This window comes from Colossoma macropomum, unplaced genomic scaffold (assembly GCF_904425465.1).
Source record: "Colossoma macropomum unplaced genomic scaffold, Colossoma_macropomum, whole genome shotgun sequence".
Lineage (NCBI taxonomy): Eukaryota > Metazoa > Chordata > Actinopteri > Characiformes > Serrasalmidae > Colossoma > Colossoma macropomum.
Window position 1 is genome coordinate 27,450,780 of NW_023494799.1, and position 25,638 is coordinate 27,476,417.

At 40.1% G+C, this 25,638-nt stretch overlaps 1 protein-coding gene across 7 annotated transcripts in view; it reads left to right on the top strand.

The window, feature by feature from the left end:
- nr5a2 (nuclear receptor subfamily 5, group A, member 2) overlaps positions 1 to 25,638 on the top strand; it is a 54,237-nt gene that overhangs the window by 6,399 nt on the left and 22,200 nt on the right. For all 7 annotated transcript variants that reach the window (XM_036586368.1, XM_036586369.1, XM_036586366.1 and 4 more), the window contains 3 exons: positions 1,803 to 1,944; positions 5,166 to 5,860; positions 24,389 to 24,508. In XM_036586368.1, the coding sequence (XP_036442261.1) occupies positions 1,803 to 1,944; positions 5,166 to 5,860; positions 24,389 to 24,508 (957 nt within the window). The remainder of the gene's footprint in view (positions 1 to 1,802; positions 1,945 to 5,165; positions 5,861 to 24,388; positions 24,509 to 25,638) is intronic.

Sequence of the window (25,638 nt, forward strand, 5' to 3'; positions counted from 1 at the left end):
TAATTTGTCATTCATAGATGTCAAGATAGTTGAGCGAGGGTGGTTTTAATTTTTGTTAACCTGAATGTTGTCTCAGTCTTTACGTTGAGATATCGTTTGGACTTTGAGGGGCATGTGATGTAGAGTAGTGGGAAATTCTTGGAAAATCCAGATGTTGAGAGTTTAGGAGATCAGTACACGCACATATGAAGATGAACTCTTTTGTGAGTTTTCCATTCAAATAAATAGCAGTGAATTAAATCGCAGTCACAATAGCATTATGTTTAAAAGATAGAAAAACATCTGCAACAGATATATAATTCTTACATATCTAAGTTGCGTTATAGAATGCACTTTCATGCTGCTTTGTTTCACTCATTCATATTTTACTAGCATATTATTTGATTTATTTTTATTCTGTGTTTTATTTATTTTTTAACATATGTTTTCTCTCTGAGCTGTAACCAGTCAATGATTTGCCAGAGTTTGGCTCATAAATGTGCTTTAATAGAAATAAGCAGCCCTACAAAAGGTCATAGGAGCTACACACGAGCCCATTAAGTACAGTTATTGGCCCACGCTTTTGCATTACAGTTGCACGTTTCAAAAACTGTAGGAAATAAAAATTGGCAGTGGGATAATCGAAAGACAGAGTGGCTTTAGCTGTAGAGCCAAAATTATTGTTAGATTTTTAGTTTTGAGGCACTGCATAGAGGAATGCAGAACTGCTGTGCGTGCATGTGTGTTTGTGTGTCTGTGTGTGTGTATGTGTTTAACAGAGAGTGAGAGAGTTCTATGCAATATTGATCATTTCAGATCAAAATGGGGCAGGTTTAACAACTCTCCCTATGGTGGTGATCTAGAATAAGTTAATGCTTTTTCCCATTTGATTTTCTCCTGCTCTGAAAATGAATTCAGCCCTGTTATAGATGAAATCTTGTAATTCAGACGCTGTAAATTATGGATATTATTTATTGGATTTTTACACTTATTTCTAATGTATGAATAAGAAGAGCTGAGATGGTGGAGACACTATATATTATACATTTTTAAGATATCTCTGCCTCTGCAGAGCTGAAAGTAATTTGGCTGCAGTTAATCTGAAATTTCAGTGATAGGAATTTTAAAATAGATTTATGTGGACATTGAATAATATTACTTGTGTGATATTTTTTATTTGTTATCAAAGACATATATTAAAATATAAAAAGTTAGACTGAAATTGCATCTGATGTGTGTTGTAGGTGGCCTATGGGAAACAATACAGAAAAATTAGACCTGAAATCATATACATTATTGTGTGACAGCAGCCAGGTTCTGGGTTTATCCAGTAGCACTCTAGATGCGGATGATTGTTGTCTTTTATTACAGTGCCACTGGGCTAAATGTAACTTTTTATTTTAGGGATTGCTACATGTAGCTCCTGCGAAAGTGGGGTTTTAAAATGTGTTATAGTTAACAGTAACCGTTAGGATGTCCAGTCTCTGTGGAGAGTTATTTAAGGGATATCTCAAATTTGAGTTTTTGACTCTGTTCCTGTTTACTCATGTCAGTGTATGTGTATGCACATGTCAGTTTGTGTGTGTGTGTGTGTGTGTGTCTATGTTTGTGTTTATACAAGTAAGTGTTGGCTGGTAAGCATTTGTCAGCCTCTGGCTCTCTTTTCATATGCATCAACTTGTGTGGCCTTGAGTGTGTTTCACCCTTTAGTCCCGTGTAAATGAAAATGAATGTGTGTGTGCATTGTTTGTCCGTGGCTGAATAGCACATTAACAAATGTCGAGGGTCAGGTGTTTGACATCTTCATTCATCCTCCTCGGCAGGGCTTCTTCAAGCGCACGGTGCAGAACAACAAACGCTACACATGCATCGAGAACCAGAGCTGTCAGATAGACAAAACCCAGCGTAAGCGCTGCCCCTACTGCCGCTTCCAGAAGTGCCTGAACGTCGGCATGAAGCTGGAAGGTAAGAAAGCCACTTGGTTTCTTCTCTAGGCTCTGCTTCTTATTGTAACTTGAAACTGAAACAAATTCACTGTAGTCAGTATGGCAGAGCCTGAACAGGCTAGCTTTCCTCAGACTGTTTTGAAATGCACTGACAAGTATCTGAAAGTTTAAGCCCCTTGCTGACTTTTCTTCTTAGTATGTAAAATCAGGACTCCAATGACTATTAATTGTGTAATTGCTGGAGGGCAGAATTTCCAGTGATGTCATTTTAAAGCTAGCCGGCTTTGATTTGCAGGCATTTTCTAGTAGCGGGTTCTGAGGCCCTCCAGCATCCTGTCAGAGATGTCCGGGGAAATGAGAGCTAGGCGGCACTCTCCCCACGGCCTGGCAGGGCAGGCTCATTGCAACATTTCTCAAACATTCTACAGCAAAGCTACAGTGCTTACTGACCAAGAAGGCACTTGGATTATAAATTGCTCTTGGGGGCTTTTTTTTTAGTAGATTCCAGTCTGAAATATTTGTTAAAAAAATTTACATTTACATGTTTTTATTTTAACAGGACCAGAATATTAGTGGTGTTATTATTATATAGATATTATAGGGTAACATAACAGTTCATATGATAGCAGTTGTAATTATAAGGTGTTCAGGTAATATTTTATACCATAAAAGTATTTGAATTCATAAGTTAAAGTCTATACTTTAAGACATGAAGTCTTTCGAAATAAATCATATATGATTATTGATTATTATGATTAAACATGATATCATAGCCATTTCTGCGCATGTGTGGCTTTTTAACAGGTTAATTATAGTTATTTATTTAATTAATTTAAGATTACCATATGTGCCAAAGACAGACTCATGTCCTTCCCTGTCTCCATAGAAGTCACATTATCAGTATTGATAAGCGATGGCGACTTTTTGTCCTAGCTGTGCTGAATTGTCTAAAAATATGTTTCATGGGCGATATGTCTTGTGTGTTGTGTCTTCTCATGGATTATCTCGACCCGTTCCCTCATCCTTGATATCGGTCTTAGCTAGAGATTAAGGATGAGATGCAGAGACTTTGTTTACCTCCACGCTATCACAGGCAAGAAAGTTAAGGAAGTAGAATAGGCGAGAGCGAGAGTTTATTCATTCCATTTGTGAGCAATGTTGTGCACAGCGGAGCATAAAATGATTTCAATTTCATCAAACGTCTGTTAGCCATATTAAGTACCTCCATGAATCAAAGCATCTCACAACACGTGGGAATGGATATTCAAAATGAGCCCCAGCCTCTGCGTCGAGCACTTTGTCATTTTTCGGAGTGAGAACCAGCCCGAGTGTCTCGCCTCTCACCGGCCGCCATGGAGAGGCAGCTTGCTGTCCCATTACTTATGCATAGGTATCATAGCTATTCATGTGTGTGCGTGGAATATCGCGCTTTCGAAGTAGGGCTCCAGCAGACATGACAAACAGTGTGTCAGGAGCCGGCCAGGGGAGGCATTCATATGCCTGTGATAGGACAGCCATCCTCGCCCAAGCAACACTTAATATTCCTGTATATTAAACACACATAAATCAGCCAATAAGCAGAGGCACACTGGCTTGCCTCCACACTAGTCTGCTTGTACAAGACCTGTCTGAGGATTAACAGAGTACATGCAGACACACATACAAATAAGTAAGTGTACCCGAATAGCATGTACACACAAACAGACATACAGGTTCATGGGGATCTGTACATATACATACAAGGTTCATGGATCCATATAGCCTTAAACAGACAAATGCTGGTGCATATGCACACAAAAGAGAAGACCTTTAACTCCCCCCTTCTTTCTTAGGGCAAAGAAATCAGTATGACATGCATGTAAATAACCTTGTTTAATTAGACACTGGAAAAAAAATCTTAGTAGAGAGAAAAAAAGAGAGGGGGTTGGGTGCGGGTGGGGGTAAGGGGAGGTTGAAGGGGGGCACAGGAGGAGGAATCATGCATTCGTGATCTGAGTCCCTGGTCCACATCTAATTGTGATTTCCCAAAAGGACCAACTATTAGTTTCCAGCTCATTAATTACCCTGTTACTCTGAATCATTAATACTTAAAGTTGCTACAATAATGTATAATAGATAGATTGTTTTTTTTTTGTTGGGATACATTTTTAACAGTCACATTAATGCTTCAAATACAAAAAAAACTCCACACCTCTATTGGCTTGGGGTTTCGTGGTTATTGGGGCATCATGGGGACTGTTGGCAGGGTCGCTGCGACAACGCTCCTCACCACCGCTGCCGGCTCTCAGTCTCACTCAGCTCTCCCTCAGATCAGACGCATAGTGACACACACAAACACACACAGACACACATGCTAGCTCTCACACATACCGCTGTGACAGGGACCATTAAAATCACTCCCAAGGCAGCTGTTGGACTCTGCTTTTTTCTTTTAATTGTTGTATTCATTTCATTTTCTCCCGCTCTGGCGTGTGTTCTGGTTATTAGAGGGCTGTTCTAACGAGTGAGCTCACACTGGTCAGGTCCTGGTGTGTGTGTGGTGAGTGTGTGTGCATGTTTATATGCCTAGTGTGTGTGTCTGTGTGAAAAAGGAGGTTGGATCCTCCAGCCATCCACCTGCGACACTAAGCGGCATAAAAGAGAAATAATTAAGCATAAATAATTAACATGTGGTCCAGCAGGCTGAAGTGGAGTGTGCCACCCCATGGCAGAGATCAGAGCTCTGCTGGGTTGCGGTTCTGCCTTCATTTATTTACCCTAATGATTATCCTGTCTGCCTGACTTTGGCTGCCTTTGGTTTGAAATCATATTTTTCAGCATGTGACCTGTGTCTTTTCAGCATAGTGAACAATTTGTGTCCTTCAGCATGGCCAAATCTGAATAGTTTTGAAAATGCCATTAGGTTGATATGGTGCAATACAGAATACAGGCTGTAGAGTGACTAAAGCCAATTACAACTCAGCAGACTGTGAAGATTATTGTGTGAGTGAGCGTAAAGCATTGTTTTAGTCAGACAAATAAAATTATACTTATTGCTTCCTTTTATATTTAGTTACGCTTCTGTATTACAAATATATGGTGATGTTTCATTTATAAAGCAGGTTTTACCTGAATTAATATTTTACTGACTTTAGCCTCCCAAATTAGCCCCCGCATTTTCTATCAGTTCATGTTGTATTAGTCATGTAAAGTTCATACAATGACAAATATTTGTCTTCCCTCTTTTTTGGCTACCACAAGCCGTGAGGGCCGACCGTATGCGCGGTGGCCGCAACAAGTTCGGCCCCATGTACAAGCGGGACCGGGCGTTGAAGCAGCAGAAGAAGGCCCTGATCCGAGCTAATGGTCTGAAGCTGGAGGCCATGACGCAAGCCATGCAGACTGTGCCGGCCGACCTCACCATCTCCTCAGCCATCCAGAACATTCACTCAGCCTCTAAGGGGCTCCCGCTTAGCCACCATCACCACCACCACCACCACCACCATCACCACAGCTCATCCAGTGCTGGCCTGCCACCTGCAGACTATGACCGTAGCCCCTTTGTTACCTCCCCGGTCAGCATGGCCATGCCCCCCCATGCAGGAGGCCTGCAGGGCTACCAGGCTTATGGCCACTTCCAGAGCCGCACCATCAAGTCCGAATACCCCGACCCTTACACAAGCTCGCCTGAGTCCCTCATGGGCTACCCCTATGTGGAGGCGTACCCTGGGGGCTCACCGCCCAGCTTTCCCCACCTTGTGGTGGAGCTCCTGAAGTGCGAACCCGATGAGCCCCAGGTTCAAGCCAAGATCCTGGCCTATCTTCAGCAGGAGCAGGCCAGCCGAGGCAAGCACGAGAAACTGAACACTTTCGGCCTCATGTGCAAAATGGCTGACCAGACGCTCTTCTCTATCGTGGAGTGGGCCAGAAGCAGCATCTTCTTCCGTGAACTGAAGGTAGGTGGACTGTTAAATTGTATGATGTTTTAGCATGCAATGTGAAAATGATGCTGTGTAGGGAGCTTGCAGTCCACTTCCTGGAATGTAGTGCTATGTATGTGATGCATGCACTCACTACACTAATGTGCGTAAATTTCAGATCAGAGCTAAATGAATCAGTTTATTTTCTGTAGCCCTTCTGAAAGAGGCGCATGTGCTACTGTTCCACAGCTCCATTTATCAGTTGCAGTTATGATTCAGTTACCCTACATCACTGTGCTATTATTATTATAAATCAAATAGTACTTATATGAATTTCAAGTACACCAGCCATTAGTAATTTGTTTCATAAATAACTTTTACGATGATGTGTACTTACATGTCTTTAAAGAGATATGTAATGTATTTGGTTCAACGTCAATAATACATTGTGTTTTTTGTTGTTTTGATGCCATGTTGCCATCTATATTTGCCATTTTACTACACAAGTTCATGCTTGCTATCAGGCTTCCTTAAACTTTTATTTTTAGTCAAGTTTAATCTTTCCACATAAAGTGCTGAGTGAGTAGCGTGTAAGGTTTTAGACCTATGCGTCTCTCATCTGTAGTGTTCAGACATACTTTAAGCATGTAGATGCAGTTTCAGGACAGACAGCCAACCATAGCTATGATTAGGATGATATGCAGAGATTTTTCAGGTTATTGTGTTTTATAGGACGCTATAAAATGTGTACATTATCTAAATTGGAAAGAGCAGTAGTCTAGTACATGTTGCATATGTTTAGATTCAAATGACAGTAGGTGTTTTGCTGCCCACTGCCACAAGAGCTTTGATATCAGTGTTCACTTGAAGCTCTCCTCGAGTTTTTCAGAGCTAAATGTCGCTCGCTTCATTCTCACTCATTGTGTTTCTAAACCACTTGCTGATGAGTGCTGTGCCAAATCTGAAAATGAATAATAACTCAAACTCGTCCTGTAAAAATAAGACAATACCTACCATACTCAAGGGAGGAAAAGAATTTTTTTGGACACCTGTTTTCTACAATTATTTTCATCGTCCTTTATTTCTCCTAGTCTTGTTTGCTTTTTCAGTCTCTCTGTTCTGACTGCCTTTTTGTTTGCGATATTTGTTCATTTTCTCAAATGAAAAAGTGAAAACTGTTTCCCCCCTATAGCCTTTTATACACCCAGCCAGATTTTCCATGTATTTCCATCTGGTCATTAACTGGAGCGGATGGACTTAGCCCAGCAGAAGCTCTTCATTTTTGAGATGGATGCTCAGTTTAGAGTCTTTTCTTTGTGTAATGATGTGTAATGGTCACCCTCTTCACAATGCTATTAACAATAGACCTCTACTGCCCATTCCCTCCCTCTGGCGCTAGAACGGCCCAGCCTCACTTCAGCTTGTATTAGCATTGTGTTTGGCTAATGGCTGTCCATATCATTTATCCTTAATTGTGGCTGAACTTCACCTTTCACAGTGGTGGAGGACCCCTTCATGTGGTGACTAGCCTACTCTCTCACCCTGGCTGATTGGTTAGCACAGCCCTTGTTAAAAGGTACTAGGGTGTAGCTGTCGCATTTGACATTAGCAAATGGCGTGAAGCAATGAAGCTGTAATTAGTGAGGCTCTCATTTAGCGAGGTGCCCTCACTAAATCACACACTGAAAAAAAAAGCAGAACAAACAAAAAAGCTGGAGCAAGCAGCACTGCTAGCTTCTCAGACCCCACTCCTGACATTAATTATTGGATACTTGTACGGTTATTGTTAAGCAGAAAGCTTTGTAATGCTGATAGAAGCTTAAGCCTGTGTAAGGGGATCCCTCCCTGTTTCAACAGGCTTTGTCTAACAGGAGCTTCACTGAGATAGGGACCACACGAAAACAGCACTGATGCTAAACGAATGCAGTTTGTTACGCGCTGCTAACAGAAGATCGGATGATCTTTATTGCTTTCTTTTATGTTCTGTCACATTTTTGTATTAAGAACAGATTGAACACATTTTTAACCAGATCCATATATCAGTCCCTCACTAGGGAGTCGGAATGCACTGATATGGGAATTGTGGGTACAGGCTGTGTACAGGCTTTTGTCTTGTGGATAGCCAATATTTTTTCAAATGCTTATTTGTGGAGGGTAGCTAATACATTAAAATGAATTAAATGTAGACATTTTAGCACATTAGCCTAGCGTCACCTCAATATTCTGCTTTTATAGAGTAGCATCAGTACATAGTTAAATATCTACTTTATAAAGTTGGTTAAATCTTTTGTCATTGAAATCTAAAAATCTGTCTAATCAGATTTTTTTAAGCGAATATCTGCCAATACCTGTTTGATTCCAGTATTATTGTGCATACCAGAGAAGTGATTTAGTGGTATTGATGTAGATAGATCTAGAAAGCTGAAATTTTGTTTTTACAATTAAATTTAACTTGTTTTATAGGAGTAGTGAAGGATGTCATCAGCTCTGCAGTGTAGAAAGTGTTCATTCTAGGTGGAATATCTTGAGCTTACTTGGCTTTTATTTGTCCATGGAGATACAGTGTAGTACGGTGACCATGATTATAGAGGGAGCTTTCTGCACCTGATTTAATACACAGTGCTCTAATGTGTGTACATGTCAGTAGTGACCCAGTACAAGCACAAACATGGTCAAACACAGGTTGACTGGACAGTCGTCTGTTCGTAGTGACCTTTTAACTTGTGGCACCACATATCCAGTGGAAAAGTAGGCGTTACTACTGGAGCTTTTGGGGGAAAAGCATCTATCATTGACTTTTGTTCGTACGGGATGCTTAATGTCCTTTTGAGCATGTTAATAACAAAGCCGCAGGTAGAGTTTAATAAACACAGGAAATGCAAGTGAATATGAGGCTTGTCAGAGGTTCCAGGGGGCTGCAAGGTGACTATAAATACACCTTCATCTGCAACACTATTATTAGTCTTGTAAGAACAAAAGAATTTCTCTGGTAATAGAGCCGGGTGTGAAACGTCTGCCAAGCGTTTAAAGATTTAGTTTCCATAAGTTGGACTTAGTTACTGCATTCATAAATATTTAGCCATGATGGGATCTCTAAAGAGAGCTCCCTATTGTGTTCAAATGAATAAAAGAGAAAGAGAGAGGGAAACATTCCAGTGGCTATGTCTCACACCTTGGACAAGAGTTAGTGCTTAAAATAATAATAAAATATCACATAAAAAATCAGGATAAGCCTACCTTGCTCTTGAAGTATATAACTCAGAGAGCATGTATCTATTGTGCTTTTCGGTTGGTGTGCTGGGGTTGAAAAGCCTCAGTTCTGGAAGCTTCTTGTTAGATGTAGCAATTTCTGATTAAACTTTTAAATTATTTTACTGACAGTATAGAGAGACAGAGATTGCAGATATTTTTGAGTTTGTACTTTTATAACCTGAATATCTTCTACAGTTAGTTTAGACATCTACCCTATGGACTCTGCTCTGTCATAATTCTTAAATGAGGTCACCCATAATCACAGCGTTATACAGTAGTTAACACCCTTTACGATAACACATACTGCATCCTAATATCAACAGGTCTTTGTTTATATGGCTGTTTTGTGCAAAACGCTTTAGCCACCTGTGTTGGTGTGTAGATGGATTTTTTGTACAGGCTTTTGTCTTAATCTGGTGATATGGATATATATAAAGCAAATATCACTTTGTTCTTACATTACTAAATATTGCATTAGTGATGTGCTATACAATATGTTAAAACATATTATTATTATGATTAAAGACTGCATTACTCCTGCATTATTTTTACCCAAATTATTTATAACTGGTGGATCTTGTGAATGATATCAGTATAGCAAAAGCTATTATTATGATCACAATTTAACCCTTAATACACAGGCAAAAAGGGCTATTTCTGCCTTTTATATGGCCTTCCCCTTTAATAACATAATTTTTAATGCTGTTGTCACATTCATTTTAATATGTAGAGAACGTGTTCTAATATACCTGAAAATGTGTAGATTTTTTATTTTATTTGCTTCACAACCACCATTTTAAGCATGATGAAATTAATATGAATATATTTCTCAGATTATCTTTTATTGTAACAAACAAAACAGTAATAAGCATTTCCTTAGCAGTTTCCTTCCTTAGTGACTCACAAATGATCGTGAACAATGTGCGTTGAACAATAAAGGCAGTATCTTGATTCTTTTATTAAGTGATAGAAAACATATAGAAAACACAGTAGCACAGAGAGTGATAGTGACAGAGAGGATTCCATGTGATGATGCATTTTGCTATGCCCAGCATAGACGTACATGTGTTCTACCTTCTCTGGAGCAGGTTTTAAAAGCGGATTTGCCAAAGTCTCTGAATGTGTTGCAGATGATACAGTAAGTGAGATACGGTTAATAAACGTTACGTTGTGCAGCCCTTTACTGCAGTAAGGGAGAGCATGGCATAACCCAGGGGAGAGCATGGCATAACACATTTTCCTTTTTGCTTATTAATTTATTTATGTAATTAAGCAAGATTGATGCTTTTAAAAAACCCTAACATGCTTTTAAAACAACCCACGCATCTTATGCTACAAATGAAAACCAGAACTTTGTTTCCAGTACATGCTGTTTATGAACAATTCAACCAAAGGTGACATGAGTGCCAATATTACAACTAACCCCATAACTGGGGTTAATTGTAACAGACTGAGGGGCTAGTTGTAATAAAAAAAGTCTGCTTAATCAATGCAAACACAATTAATTCAATACAATTATGTGTTGTTGGATCAGATGAGCTTTCCATCCTGAATACATAAAACATATTGATAAAAGAAATATGACTAGTGAAAAGAAGCTGTCCAAAATGGCAAATTTTGGTTTTAAACGTAAAGTACAACAGCAAATAGACCAGTTAGCTCAGTTGGTTATGAGCTTCAAATGGTGTAAAATTACAGACACCAAAAGACTAATTAAAATATTATAGGTGTGAATTCTGTAACTCATACACACAAGTCAGTAATCTAAGAGCATTTATGATAAAGAAAGTAACTTTAGTGGTACAACAATATCTGTCTGTGTATGTTTTTTCTGTGAATGTGTGTTTGTCTGTGCGTCTGGGTATGTGTGTAATGGCTGGAGTGTGTCATGCTGAGGGTGGGTGCTGGGCACTGGGAGGTGGGGGAAACAGATGCACTCTTCCCCTGCTGGCCGTCCCGTCTCAGGGCTGCTGCGTGCCTCTCTTCTCCTGGCTCTGTCGTTAGTGCGGAGACGTGGAGAGTGATTCACGTCCACAGAGATCACTCTTTTCATTGTGAACTCTGTGCCATTGTTCAGCGGGATAGGATGCGTGCGCATGTTTTTCCTCACTACACAATAGGACCAAAATACACAGATTCACCACACTTTTTATTATTCTTCTGAGTATATGTGTAATTTTTTCACCATACAATATGTTGTGTCAAAGGTAAATTTTAGCAAAGAGAGCATCACAGCGTAAATGAACCTGCGATATAATACTGCAATGCTCTACGTATATTTAGTCCTCCGAGCTGATAAAAGTCACCTGCGCTAAGCTTACAATGCCTTGACATGTGGCACCGCCATTTATTTTTGTCCTTTCACGGCTGCTCGGGGACATTTCGGCAAAGTTCTTCTCTCTTTTTTCTTTCCACAGCCAAGAGAATGACAATACCAGTCCTGCCATTAAGCCATGCAGGACTGTATTAGGGCCTTGTTCTCTGAGTTGCACCCAGCCGTGAGGCTCGTGCTTATTGGAAAAGCAGCTGGAGAGGAGAGAGCAGAGAGGACAGCTCTGGGTTCCTGGCCTCGTTATCTGTCAACCTAACTGTGTCTCAGTCAGTGACCCTAATTTTTTATCACCTAGCTTTGAGTCTTCTTAACTGTCTCACCTATGACCCAGGTTTAAATAGATTAGTATTAATTAGGTCAAATGGCATTTTTCATGCTTTACTGAGAAAATTTTTTAACCCCTTGAACTCAACCTGTTTGTCTGTCTGCACTTCAGTTCCTCACATACTAGTTTCACTACTAATTACTGCTAATCTGTAGTTGTTACTGGATAATAAGACTTAAAATTCTTAACTGAATAACAAGCCTATATGTTAAAGAATTAAGGAATAAGCACCACTTAATTAAAGGTAAAGTAAATCTAATTGCAAAACTACTGATGAAATTTCACAGAAGTTCAGAAGAGCAATCTTAGGCCGGTTCGATTAACTCTCCTGATGCACCTGTTCATCAGCACAGCAAGTGACAGCAATCAGATTTTTTTTAGCATTACACTTTCTGGCATTTTTGACTTTTGTTTTGACTGAAGAGTGTGTAGTGTTCGCATCGGCAGCTGGCTGTATGATTTCACTCTCCATTAATATTACATGAATTTACTTTTGTAAAATGCATCGCATCCCCCTACTTCTTATTTTCTTTTTTTATCTGACAGTCCAATTTCAGAGGTGCAGGTTAGAGACTGTAATTTCCAAGAGAGCTCGTATCTACAGGAATTAATAAGGCGTTGCGGATGTGATCTGTGAACCTGAAGGCGATTTATATCGCCCATGTCCACCTGACACACACTCTCACACACATGCACAAGCGCACACACAAACATAATCCCCCTCCCCTTCATCTCAGCCCTCCTCCCAGACCAGCCGTATCCATCCAGTAGCAACGTGCCGTGCCGCTTCAGGTCAGCCAGGGTTGCTCCCTGACAAACGGCCCAGAGATCGCAGCCTGCCGGCCCGGCCGCAGATTTGTAACTGTGTCCCTGGTCCATTGCATTTGAATTATTCCACCGGGCCTTGTGTTGCTTTACATTACTGTGCAGTATAAGGGCTTGGGGGCGCAGGGAGGGGGCCTCGGGGGGTGCGTTGGGGAAGGATGGGCTGCTTGGGTGGGGGGAGGAGATGAACAAGGCCCTGCGAGCGGCACCAAGGGCAAGGGTGCATGGTGAAGGACAGGGGGGGAAACAGGTGGGAGGTTAATGGCCCCTGGACCGGATCCACCAGCCGCTCAGACTTGATATATGGGCTTTAGGCCTGGTGCGGGCGTAGGCTTTCAAAGATATATTATTTCATTTGAGGAGCAGCATTCTCGTCCCCACATTTGTCCACTGATAGATGATATCCCCCCGCTCACCGGCAGCCACAATTGGAGATGGCGTGTGAGTTTTTGTAAGGCCTGCTCCTGTACATATTTTCTCTCTCTTTCTCTCTCTCTCTCTCCCTCTTTCTTTGTCCCATTGACTTCTCCCTCAGATCTTTTCCACTCTCTCTCTCCTCTTAGCTACAGGCCTTTGGGCTGACAGTTTTTTTTTATCTGGTTTTCTAGTAATAGCAATGTCTGTTTGATCAGGAGAGATGGGAAACAGAAGTGTGGTCACAAAGGCCTCTTTTCATTCATAAATTATGTAGAAATGGACAAAAATGGTATATCTTGCCATGAATTCTGGAAGAGCACAGTGTTTTGGCAGTTTATAAATATTGCAATGAAAAGTGGGTTTTTTTAACCAACCATTGACACCACACTAAAATAATAAACTGCGCTTTTAGTGTATTAAAACATTAAGTAAGTTTAGTAACTCATTAAACTCTAGACATATTGTTCAATTAAGCTGATGATGTGTTATTGAGTAACTACAGTGCAATACAAGGTAACTATTATTAAACTAAAATGTAAGTTATGTAGTTATGAGAATGAAAAATTGAAGTACGGGTCATTAAGGGCTGGTTTTCTGGACATGGATTAGTCTAGTCTCAGACTAAATTGAACTGCCATCTCCATTGGAAATTCTTTTCAGTCTAGGATTACGCTTAATCTGAGTCAGGAAAACTGGCTCTAAAAGTTAAAGGAAACAAAACCAAATATACAGTCAGATATGTCACATTACACTACATAATGAACCACTATTCTGCAACTGTATAGATGATTATTATTTTATTACCTACTTTCTGTTTTCCCTTTGTTTCTCACTGTAGTCCCTGCACACTGCTGTTTGTTTGATTGTTGTGGCCAACTGTAGAGTACTTGTCTCTTGAATGCAGTGTCCCCTCTCTGGCAGCCGAGGTCAGCTAGGCCGTCTCGCACTATCCCCGAAAAGCCGCCCTCATGCCCAAGAGACATTGCTGGGCTGAGGAAGGAAGTGTGTGCACTTGTTAAAAGAAAAGATTTAAGGTCCAAAGTCCCTGCAGGGCTGCTGGAGGGACTCTAGGGAAGGCCACTAGCGGGCGGACAGGGGTCTGCTCATCCACTTGTTGCTTTGATGAGGGATAAAAGCCTGTCATGAAGTCCATGTTCCTGCAGAAGAGCTGATAGACTCATACAGCTCCTCCATTCCTCCATACTGTGTCTCATTCAGACATGGTTTGGCTTTTTTTCACCCCCGTTTTCTCCCAACTGCTGTTTGAGGGAAAAAACAGAAAGGAATGTGTTTTCTCCCTCCATTCTTTCACAGGTTTAAGTGTTTTTAAGGAGTTTGGTGTTCTGAAAGAACCACACATAGGAAATGCTTTATCTTAAGTAGTATAGGCCATTTTATTGGTTGTGTTGAATGCTTGTTAAGACGTGTCTCAATACTCTATTTGGTATCAGAATGGCAAAGTAATATAATGTTTTTTTTACAGTTCAAAGGTCTGCCCCTGTGGCCTCATTACACCCCTGCCATTTTGGACTGCAGTTCTTGACAGCAAGAATGCAAGTTCTTGACAGCAAGAATGCAAGTGTCACTCAGGCCATAGTTTTTTTTTCTGCTTCTTCCTCTACCCAAATATCACCTGACGTACAGCACGATAATGTGGGCTAGATTTACAAAACCATTATAAGTTAAGACCTGTTCTTACTGATGGGTTTAAAATTGAAGTCGTAAAATGGAAAAAGTACAACTGAAGTGTTAAAAAAATAGACTGTGCTTTATTTAAAACAGATGTAATTCTGTTTTTTTCTCTTTAAAGTTACTTTTTTTATTTTTAGATAAAAACATTTCCCTGGGCAAAAGTGGAATTTATTGGATCTACTTTGGTGGCTCTCGGAGTTCCCACAAAGGGACAAGTTTCTTTACTTTTGCTAAGTGGCTTCGCACTCTCTTTCTCCAGTGTCCCTTGCAGCTTAATTATCTGCTCGTAATGGGTGTGGGTCTGAGGTTGACAGCCTCTGCCTGCCGCCTCCCTCTATCTGTCAGCAGTTGTCTTCGATGTCTATTTTTGCCGCTTCTTTTCAGCCATCTATTCTGGACTCGCTGAAAGGGTCCAAAGACAATACATAAGCGCGCTAGTCAGAAAGACAGGCAGCACAGCGGTTTAAGCTTACACTTATATTTAACCAGCGTGTGGGCTCTGATTGGTGCTCTGCTGAACACCATGTGAGCTTCAGCTGCGCAACATTATGCATGGTTAGAACGAGGCCGTAAGTGTTTGGATCCCGATGAGGAGAGGACGAAGCCACCTGTTCATTATAAGGCTCTAAATCTTTCCCTTTTTCATTCATTTCAGTCTCAGTCTCTTTAGGTCTAACCTAGCAGGTTGGCATGGCCCTTTGCTAAACGTTTCCATCCACATTACATATGACTGCAGGACTCCTTTTCAGGTATTACAATAGCATTCTTTCTCTGTTGCAAACCCCAGATGAAATAAGTTTTTTGCCGATTCCTGAAACAACATGAGAGCGAAAACTTTAAAACTCATAGCACACAGATGCGTAGAGCACGACAAGCAACGATGTGTTGACAGTGGCTTTAAAGTTTGACAGGGGCTTTGCAATGTTGTCACGATTCAAATGGCAGGTCAAGCTGCGTTAAAATAACATAACGTCTTGCAGGCCGTACCTGAAGCTGTCTGTAACAATCAAAACTGTGTGAGCAGGTTGTGGACTTTTTAGTGCCCTCGTTACTTAATGTTCATATGAATCAGTAGGGAAGGGGAGTCTGCAGCTGCACAAGTGCTTTTCCTTACACTCATTACAATAAATTTCACATTACAAGGCTTTTGGCTCAAGCTCAGTATCACAGTCAGTCCCATAATTCTAAAGGGGTGCCTATGACACTGATGCATTTGTATAACTGCAGCAGTTCATGGACATATATTGTAATAGCCTATCGACTGAAATTCTTTCAAAAATGTAAGCATACAATATAGGAATTTCCACTTAGAGCATGATGGCACAGTTATTAATAGGCAGTTTAGCAAAAATTCTGCTTCAATAAGATGTTAACAAAATGGTTTGATATGAAATTCTCTATTCTACAGAAATTCTTACCCAATCAGAATTTGTACACAGTGATGGTGATAGGAAGCAGATGTCATAAGAGTTTAATGCCTCTTAAAGCCAATTCAGAGAAAGTATTACATGAATATGCTGTCTGATGCCTAAGACATTACTTTGTCAAGGTTTTGGCCTATGTTTTTTATACATTCATGGCCAGAGAGATACATGCAAAATGTTCTAAGGCAAAGAAAATATGTATTTTCAGATATAACACTACTTTGCCATTGTATATATAGTCGGCACGATTCTCTGCAATGCACCATTTAGCATCAAATCACTCTGATTGACTTTGTTTACATCTTGATGGTTGAATTGTGTGGATATTTTAAAGTTAATGCACAAACATTAAAAATTTAAATAAAGGACATCCTTGCTGTGAATTATAAGTTTAACTTGAAGTTGTCATCTTTGTCAAAGTTGGCAATGTCTTTGTGAAAGTTCCTGGGTGCATGTTTTAACGTTATGTCTTAATCCGTGTGTGTGTATTTTGGTAGATAAATAAATGTTGCTGTTTCTTTTTGTGAGTATGGTTAAACCCAGAGTAGGTACTGAAGCTAAAGTAAACCAAACAAGAGGGAGAGAAAGATAGAGAGCAAAAGAGATTTTGGCACCTTTAAGTTGTTAAGCAAATTAAGTCAACTTGCTGTATATTACAAAAGGTAAACGTCAGATAATTTGCCATGTTAATTAAAATTAAAGGCCCATACACTTTTATTCAATCTCAGCAGAGTTGCTGAAAGAGGAGCCATCACTGATGTTAGTGGGTTAGTATTCTGCAGGATTACGGCATGCAGCCCAACACTGCATGCATAAAGCCACTCACGCACGCAGCTGTCTACTCCTGTCCAGCTGAATAATACAGGACTCCGCACCCATTCCCCTCTCTGAGCCAATCAACAGTCATTTCCTCCTGTCCATCAACTTGTCACACAAAAGGAATAAATATTGACACCCATTGCCAATAAAGACACCCATAAATTGTAAAATCGAGGGGAAAAAAAACAGTACAAGGGGAAATAAAATCAAATAAAAATGCAGCGGTCACTCTACGCGCAGAGAACGTGTGTGTGTATGTGTGTGCTTGTGTTGAAGATTGAGCACCGTTGGCGGATCGATAGTGAGCCGACGCTCTGCGCAGAACTCATTTTGGATTTGGAAAGCATTATTTTCTCACTGTGCTTTGGTTGGGGGTAGGGTGAAAAGGAATTGTGCGTGTGTGTTTGGGGGGGCCATGTACTTCAGGGAGCTCTTGCTCCCTTGACTTCATGTATATTAGGAGACTAATGTTCAACTGAATAATTGATTAGGGCTGCTCTGTTTTTGATAATTAGTTGATAGCTTCTTAGCTTTAAGCTCTCTGATCCATAGTAAGAGACTGCGAGGCTACGATTCTTTTCTTTCTTTCTTTTTTTCTTTCAAAAACATGTTACAAGCATGTTGCAGAGGAACAACAGTGCTTAAGAGCTCAAATGGACTGAGCTGCGCTCCTGAATGGCTTAAGAGTTTAAAAGAGGAGAGAGAAAGAGCAAGCTTTTTCTCATAATCTGTTTCCATCCCTCCTTTCTTCTGGTGTTTCTCTCTCTGGGACGAAGCTTTCGTTCAAGTAGCTCATAAAAATTATCTCACATTCTTACCTTGCGGTTTCATTGAACAAAAAATTATTTGCTCACTTGAGTTTAATGACATACAGCTTCCCTTTACCTTTTATTCTGTGCTGATTTGTAGGTCCGTAGGTATGAAGGTAGGTTTTTTAGTGTCATAATAGTTTGCAAAAATCGAAATGATTCTATAAATGACAACATAAGTGGTTTCATTTCTGAATATTAGGCTGCACACAGTTTTAATTTGAGGTCATATTGATTAGCTTGCATAATTGTACATCTTTTGTGCTGCATTGTGAAAGAATCTGTAGCCCATTTTGCCTGTCTGGGATGTGACCTTGAGAGGCAAGTGAAGCTTATTTGCAGCGCAGCAGAGCCTAGGTGACCATTTCTGTCTGTTTCTTTTTCTCACCTTTTCAAATGCTGCAGCTACTCAACAATAATTCAGCTTTCTCAGCAAGCGTGTGACAAAAGCAAGTAACTTTCTCAAACCAGAAACAGAAGACCTTTTTTTACTTTAACTGTACTACATGTACATTAATAAATTATCTCAATTTTCTTTGGAACCGAACATAAGTAGAAACTTTTGCTTGATTTCGTGGCCTACTGTTATTAAATGATCAGGTTTTAAATATAGTTTTTGTTTTTCCTACTTGAGTAAAGGCACTACTCTGTGCTCTATTTGTCATTACAACATTGTATTAAAGGTCCTGTATCATACATTTTCCTTGTATTCATTTTTTCCCCTTAGATATTTAGACTCTTACAATATTTGTGCAGTTTTATGAACCAAAACCAATCATGCTTAATTTGTACACAAGTATTTATGAACCTCTCTTAATCTCTTAGAATTAAACAGGATTCTTAAAGATTCTGTGCCTGTAAGACTAACATGTAAATAATCTTTGCTCTGATTGGCCACCCTGTGTGGGCAGGGCTAAACTGCTGTAGGCTGAACAAGTGGATGTCAGTACATGTGTTACTTTGTGGTGACTCAAAAACCAGTTCACGACAGGCTGTTTTTGCTGTTTAGTTTCCATATATGAGGTGCGGTTTGAAACTTTAACAATGTTTATATACAACATCAATTTTTTTTTTTTTCAAAAAAAATGAGGCAAATTTGTTTTTCCATGACCTGGGCCCTTTAAGCAAGTTTTTGCTTATAGGTCTTACTGCAGTACTCCCTATAAACTGTCCACAGGTCAGTAACTCAACCTTCTGTCCTTAAACCCCTATTTTAGCTCTCCTAGCAGAAAATACACCACTGGTTTCAGGTCAGATCATAAAGCAGAGGTTACTGCCACTGTCTGTTGTTTTCTGGATGCTATAACACGAAAGCAGGTGCTGAGGGCTCTGATCGAATGCAGTGTGTTTTACAGGTCAGGGGTCAGACTCAAGAGTCTGTTAATGTGGTCACCGTGGGAACTGATCAATCTCTATTCTTTAGCTCAATCAATCAGGCACTCAGTCAGGACCCATACAAAACATCCGTTGTCAGCGCAGATGAGCCAGTCAGCACCCTTAATTTAGCAGCCAAGCACAGGCTACCTGTGCCAGGTCCCCAGTTTGCACATGGATATGCAACATTCCATTAATTATTACTGATTATAACTGCTTGATTATCCTCCTTATACAGTCACACATACAGAGACAGACTGGGACAGGAGCAGTATGGTTGTATCAGGTTTGATACAACCATGTATCAGGTTTGAGTCCAAGTTGCAGTAAAAGCCCCTGTGCACTTTGATCTCACTCCTTCTGTGTTCATGTTAAAAATTCAATTTACGTGGAATATTTTTTATATCTGTATGATAATTGTACAGTTATACAGTACATTAACTAAAAGCCAACATCAGCCACTGAATCTATGTTCTGTGTCATGTTTGGTAAATTTTAGTAAACTGGCCTTATTAAAATGAGTAGGTATTGGTCAGATGTGACCAATCCAAGTTGATACTTTTTCTGAGACACAGTCACTCTAAAATGGAAGAGTGTCGTTCCAAAATGTGATACACATTTGGTGCAAAATAAAAAACCCTTGTAGTAAATGGCATTGCGTATCACAGAAAAAGCCCTGTGCAGAATGTTTTTTTTTTTTAATTTTGCTGTGCTTGTTTGAATATAAAGTACTTGTTAAAAATCTGCAATTACAATTTGCAGTTGTAATGACATATCAAATGAGGTGTACATTTTAAATTGAAGAAGAAAAAGTATTGGTATTGGCTGATATCTTAAATGTCAGGTATCAGAAGAGAAAATACTCGAGTGAAAATGGTAACTTTACAAGAGAAGTAAAAAAAAAGGAGGTTCTTAACTTTTAATGTAAGTTAATGTAATAAGTTTTATTACAAATAATTTTGAAACATTTTTATTGATCCATTCATTATCATATGGGCAGATTTCAAATGATGTCAAAAAACTGAAAAGGACTGCAATAGAGTTTTGTCCTGATAATTATGATGAGTTATATTAAATTGTACTGAATTTGTCATACAAATCAGTTTATCAGTAGTACAATTATGTGAATGTAGCTAAGTCACCCAGTCTTTTAGTCAGCCAGTGTGAAGTAGAGTAGTTTCAGATGCTAAAATAAGCTAAATGAGGGAGAGGGAGAGGGAGAGGGAGAGGGAGAGGGAGAGGGAGACGGAGAGAGAGAGAGAGAGAGAGAGAGAGAGAGAGAGAGAGAGAGAGAGAGAGCGCAATCCCAGGCTGGTCCCTAGAGGAGTATGGGTATGGAGAAATGTGCCCACAGTGGCTGGTGGCCACCTGCTCAAAGTCCCAGCATGCTTATCACCCAGGGCAGCAGGCGTGTGGGAGAGCAGGGGAACAAACAGAGATCCTGCCATGATAAACAAGCAGGGAGATTTCCACTGGATCAGGGAAAAGAGAGGCCACATGAACCAGGCCATTCAGTCTTGTGCTGCAGCAGCTTTAGCCTGAAGCCTCTGGGATGTCAAGGGAGGAAAGTAAAATCTGACGGCTCCACAGATAGTTAGCATCTCCCCAGACACTGCAGGAAACTTCCTTTCCCAGGAGCATTTTTATACTTTTTGGTCAATAAATAAAATAAATAAAATGTACTTTTGTATTTAAAATAAATTGTCATTATTAGCTTAATTATAGAAATATATTCTTCAGGATTCTTGGCAATGGATGGCATGTAGCACAGCTGAAATTCAAACCTAAATTCCAGCAGTAGGGCTCAGCATTGCTAAGTAGCCATTGGTTTCAATGCAGTTGCCACCCACAGGCAGGATTAAAAGAGCTTTTTATTGTTTTTCCTATTGTACTCATTATTTGCACTGACTGTAGTTAAAAAGAACAGACAGTATTAACTAATGGGAATTCTCAACCAGTGGAAAAAATCCACCCTCCATGAAATAATGAATGTGTGTCACCCTGGTGGAAAGGAAGTGTACCTAGCAGCAGATGAACAGATGTCCAGCGAAGACAACTCAAAGCTCTTTCGCTGCCCAACAAGCTCATTGAAGTGACTTCAAACCCCACCCGTAGGTTTCCCCACTAGCCGCACTGATCCACATCCAAGAAGTCAAAAAGGTTCATGTAGAATTTCTCTTTTTTCCCCATGTCTTTATGTAAATGTCATTTTGGGCCACATACTTGCAGTCTTTTGTGTGTATGCGTACGTGCGTGTGTGTATGTTTGAATTAATCATTCATTTCATTCGGTTCATTAAGAGGCATTAAAGAAGATTCCATTAATCTGGTCATTAGGGCACTTCAAAAAAAAAAACGAAGCTACTTATTAAAAGCAGTTCCAGCTGTGTACCCTCGTTATTCTCTCTTATCCACAACGCTTAACAATGCTTGTGGCACTCTACCAAAAACATGAGGGGGGAAAAGGACGTCCATGTTTGGCAATTTGGACTCTGTTCCATTATCACTGGTCTGAACTTGCAGGCAGTGATGAATAAATATTGCTGTTGGGTATGTGAAGGAGATCTATTTGCACGTCATTTACATTTGAAACTCGGGCACACGCCTGCCCGTGCTTAATTACCACACATTCATTCTCCTTTTTCCACAATACCTCTCAGTATATTTGTGAAATCGAGTGCAGGACCGTATTAAAGACTCTAAATTTGTATGGAGACGAGCTAAAGGCTAAGCAATTGATCGGCACATTGATGTAGCAATGCCTGAATGACCGTAAAGGTGTTAAATTGGTTTCTTGGAGGATATGCATTTTTCATTATAAGTGCTGAGAGAAAGTTCCTTGTAAAAGCTCTGTGATGATTTTGAAATATTTAAGGAGCCCACCTTGAACAAGGCCACTAAATGAAAGCTTTAGAAAAAAAATTGAATCTAGGCATAGAGGAGGTGTAACAAGAGGAGTTAGAACCACTGGCTACTTCAGCAAACTTACACACAGCTTGTATAATAACAGTCTCATGATTCCAAAGCTTTAAAGGTTGTCTGAAAGCCAGCTCCTACACTGTCTGTTGTGGTTAGGTTTTATTCTCTCATTCAGGGAAACAAAAATCTGTTGTCTCAAGCCACGCATTTGAGACAAGCTGAAGTCAGTAACTATAATTCATTTTGGCAGTCCTCCAGGCATATTTACAACCACTTTCAGCATGGCGCAGTGTAGATAAACATTAACATACTTGTCGTCTTAATTTTATTACACCCTTCATAATCATAACATGTTTTATGATCAGTTGGAAGATTCATTTGAATACACAGCTCTGTTTTCTAAGAATACAACGTTGACCAAGATTTTTGTATCGCCAAGTTAATACTAGAGTGCTTCTATTCAGTGGACCGTACAGCGTTAGTTATGTGCAGAGATTTGATCTGATAGTACTGCGCTGAAACTAAAGCTTTTATGGTGCTGTGGTACACATGGCATACTTTTATTTCTGGATGTAAATAGGCTTAAGCCAAACAGCACATATCGGAGCGAGGCTGAGTTTCACTGGGCTGTGACAGGGCAAAGAGGAAACTGACAGCAAAGAAGCCAGTGGCAGGGGGCCTTAAAAAGGTCAGAGATGCCCTTTGTGTCCGCCTGTCATGTCTCCTGCAGTGTCCCAACCCTAGCAGACATTTGATGATGCAAGCGCGCCTGCTATGTTGGAGATTTGAGGGGAAGGTCTTTGATGAGAACGTTTGTCTTAAAATTTGGAATAAGTGACAGGTTCCTTTGTAGCCTGGGCAAATGCTTGACACACACGACAGACATTTGTAGCAGTCTTCTCTCTGAAGCACAAAAATCTGGAGACAGGACTTTGTTTTAGATACACCTCTTTTCATACTGGTTATTGTACAAGAATTTTATTGTCAAGAACACAAAGGGATGTATTTAAATAAAAAATCAGAAACACCACCCTATATGTTGGAGTTTTTATTAAATGCAAAAATGACAGGCCTTTGGACAAAAATCAAAAGGAATGATGATTCTCTTTGGTCTGCAGCATTGGAGTTTCTGTATTTCTACTTGCCGTATTGATGGTTTAGCTTTTTCGAGAGCTCATCTTAACAGCTGCTTTCGTTGGCCTTGTTATGACTGCACCACTAAAACAATGTGTTAGAAGTCAAAACACTCTGAGACAGAGGTGTTGATGGCGTTAATATCTCTCAAGGCAATAAGATAAATGATTTAGAATAATTTCTAGGCTTTACCTTGAAAACATTAACCTTGAGAGTATTATTTTAATGCCCAGAACGTACTGACTTCCTGCTTTTTTTTTCTAACACCGTGACATTTCTTCATTTGTCATTCTTTATTTTCTTTATTTGGGTCACCTCATATGCTCACAGGCAAATATCAGAAGCCAAACTATTTTCATATTCCTGATAAGATTATCAACAGGACAGTGTTTGTGTAGAGCAAGACTAGGAGGGAAAGGTTTCACTTTTTTCATTTTCCACGTCCCCTGCTCAGTGCGATCATGTCCACCTGTGGCTGCATTGTGTAATCATTGATGTCCTGAGCCATGAGAGTCCAGCAGGAGTGACAATGATGCCTTTGTTCAGCTTCCCCATTGATTCATGTCAACAAGTGTTCCCACAGTTCTAGGAATGGGGAGTCTCACCACTGAGCGCCAATGTAATCACAGGTGATAAACTAAATGGCCCACAGAGTAACACCGCTAGACAAACAAATTAATTAACAACAGGGAGCAGTGGTGGCATGTATACTAAGAGAGGGGGCAGGTGTGTGGCTGTGTTCACAGGACATGGAAACTGTTTTAGAAGGAGAATGAAACCTAGTCTGAACAAGGGAGCAATGATCCATAACCTGTGGGAAGGCACAGAGACTAGTGTAAATATACACTAGAGGTTCACTGTAAGAAAAGCTTGCATCTTCAAAAATTAGAGTGGGAGAAAAATGTTTTTAATCTAACATCAGTTAAAAAAAAATGAAAAGTTTGCTTTTTGAAATGTTATGGGTCCAGTCATCATGAAATATTTATACAAATGACAGCTGGCATTTTCAGATGGTGTAAAAAATAAACACTTTTAAAAACTGACTGACGATTTTTACAGATACAATGTTTACAGTAGATTAAAATCCATGGTCCTGACCAGGAATTCAGAAAGGCACCTCTTCAGTTCGTTCTGTTTTTTATATCGAATCAGGCTTGGAATGCTTACCTTTGGTAAGCTGATGTACTAGAATTAGAAAGTACATGTAACTCACTTTTCTCTGTATTACTCTTCTTCTCTTCAGGTTGACGACCAAATGAAGCTGCTCCAGAACTGCTGGAGCGAGCTGCTCATCCTTGACCACATTTTCCGGCAGGTGATGCATGCCAAAGAGGGCTCCATCCTGCTGGTTACGGGGCAACAGGTGAGTTTCTGTTCCGTAGCCATTCCTGTTACCTGAACACTTCTCCGTCTGCACTCGACCTCCCCATAGAGCTCATCAAACATCTGACCAGTGTGGATCAACATCCTTTAAAGTACTATCGACTGGCTCGGCCTATGCAGTCACCACTCCATTAAAAATAGATTACGCTTATAGGTATAAGCTAATGTGACCAGAATAATCAATTGTGCATTTCTTATCAAGTCTGTGGAGTCCGAATAAATAAAACGGCTTGTTAAGCATGCACAAGTCATCGCGGCGGTCTAAGAGAAAAGAGGGAGAGAGGTGGGAAGAAGCCGTGATTTACTCTGCTGGTCTCTGCGGAACAGCGCTGGTGGATGCCTCAGGCTTTGCTGTAGTTCTCAATGCAGGGGGTCCTTTCATTCTGTCTAGGGCTCGCACACACACGCAGAGTCACACTCAAAATGTTTAAATTGCTCATTATGAATATGCTTCTTAGCACTATCCGTCTGTCAGTAGAATGTAAGCTTTCAATTATTAATCAGAGTTTTTCCCTCCCCTTTCTGAAATGTGAACTTCAACAAAATGTTCAACAATAGAGCCATAAATATTAAAGTAAAAGAGGGATTCAGTGAGGAAAAATGTGCAGCCACTAGGCAGACAGCTGTATTTTAGCATTGATAACTGCTATACATTTTGTTGAAATGCTGAAAATTAATCAGTTCTTAGCTTGTGCTCAATATGGCAATTTCCAGTTCAGTTTAATTTCACCTAAAGGATGCGGTGCAGCCAGTAAAGGCACTGCTAATCTAAAGGTGTGCCCTGCTACTGTGGTTCGAGTTTTACATCAGCTGTTGGTTATCAGGGGTGTACTTAGCACTCATTGGCTGAAAGAGTGACAGGGTCACTCTGTTCTCCAGTCAGCTTTGCAGTTGTATGACCACTGTTAAAACTGAATGATTAGCTAGTGTTCTCAATGTCTTCAGCAAAACTGCATGACCAGTCACGTACATCAGTCAGGGTTTGTGCGGCCGTCCAGACTGCTGATGCTGACGTCTTTCAAAAGTTTGGGGTCACCTAACATTCTTTTTGATATTTTAAATGTCTCCTGTTCCTTTTCAGTATAAAAAAATAAAATACCTGCATAACAT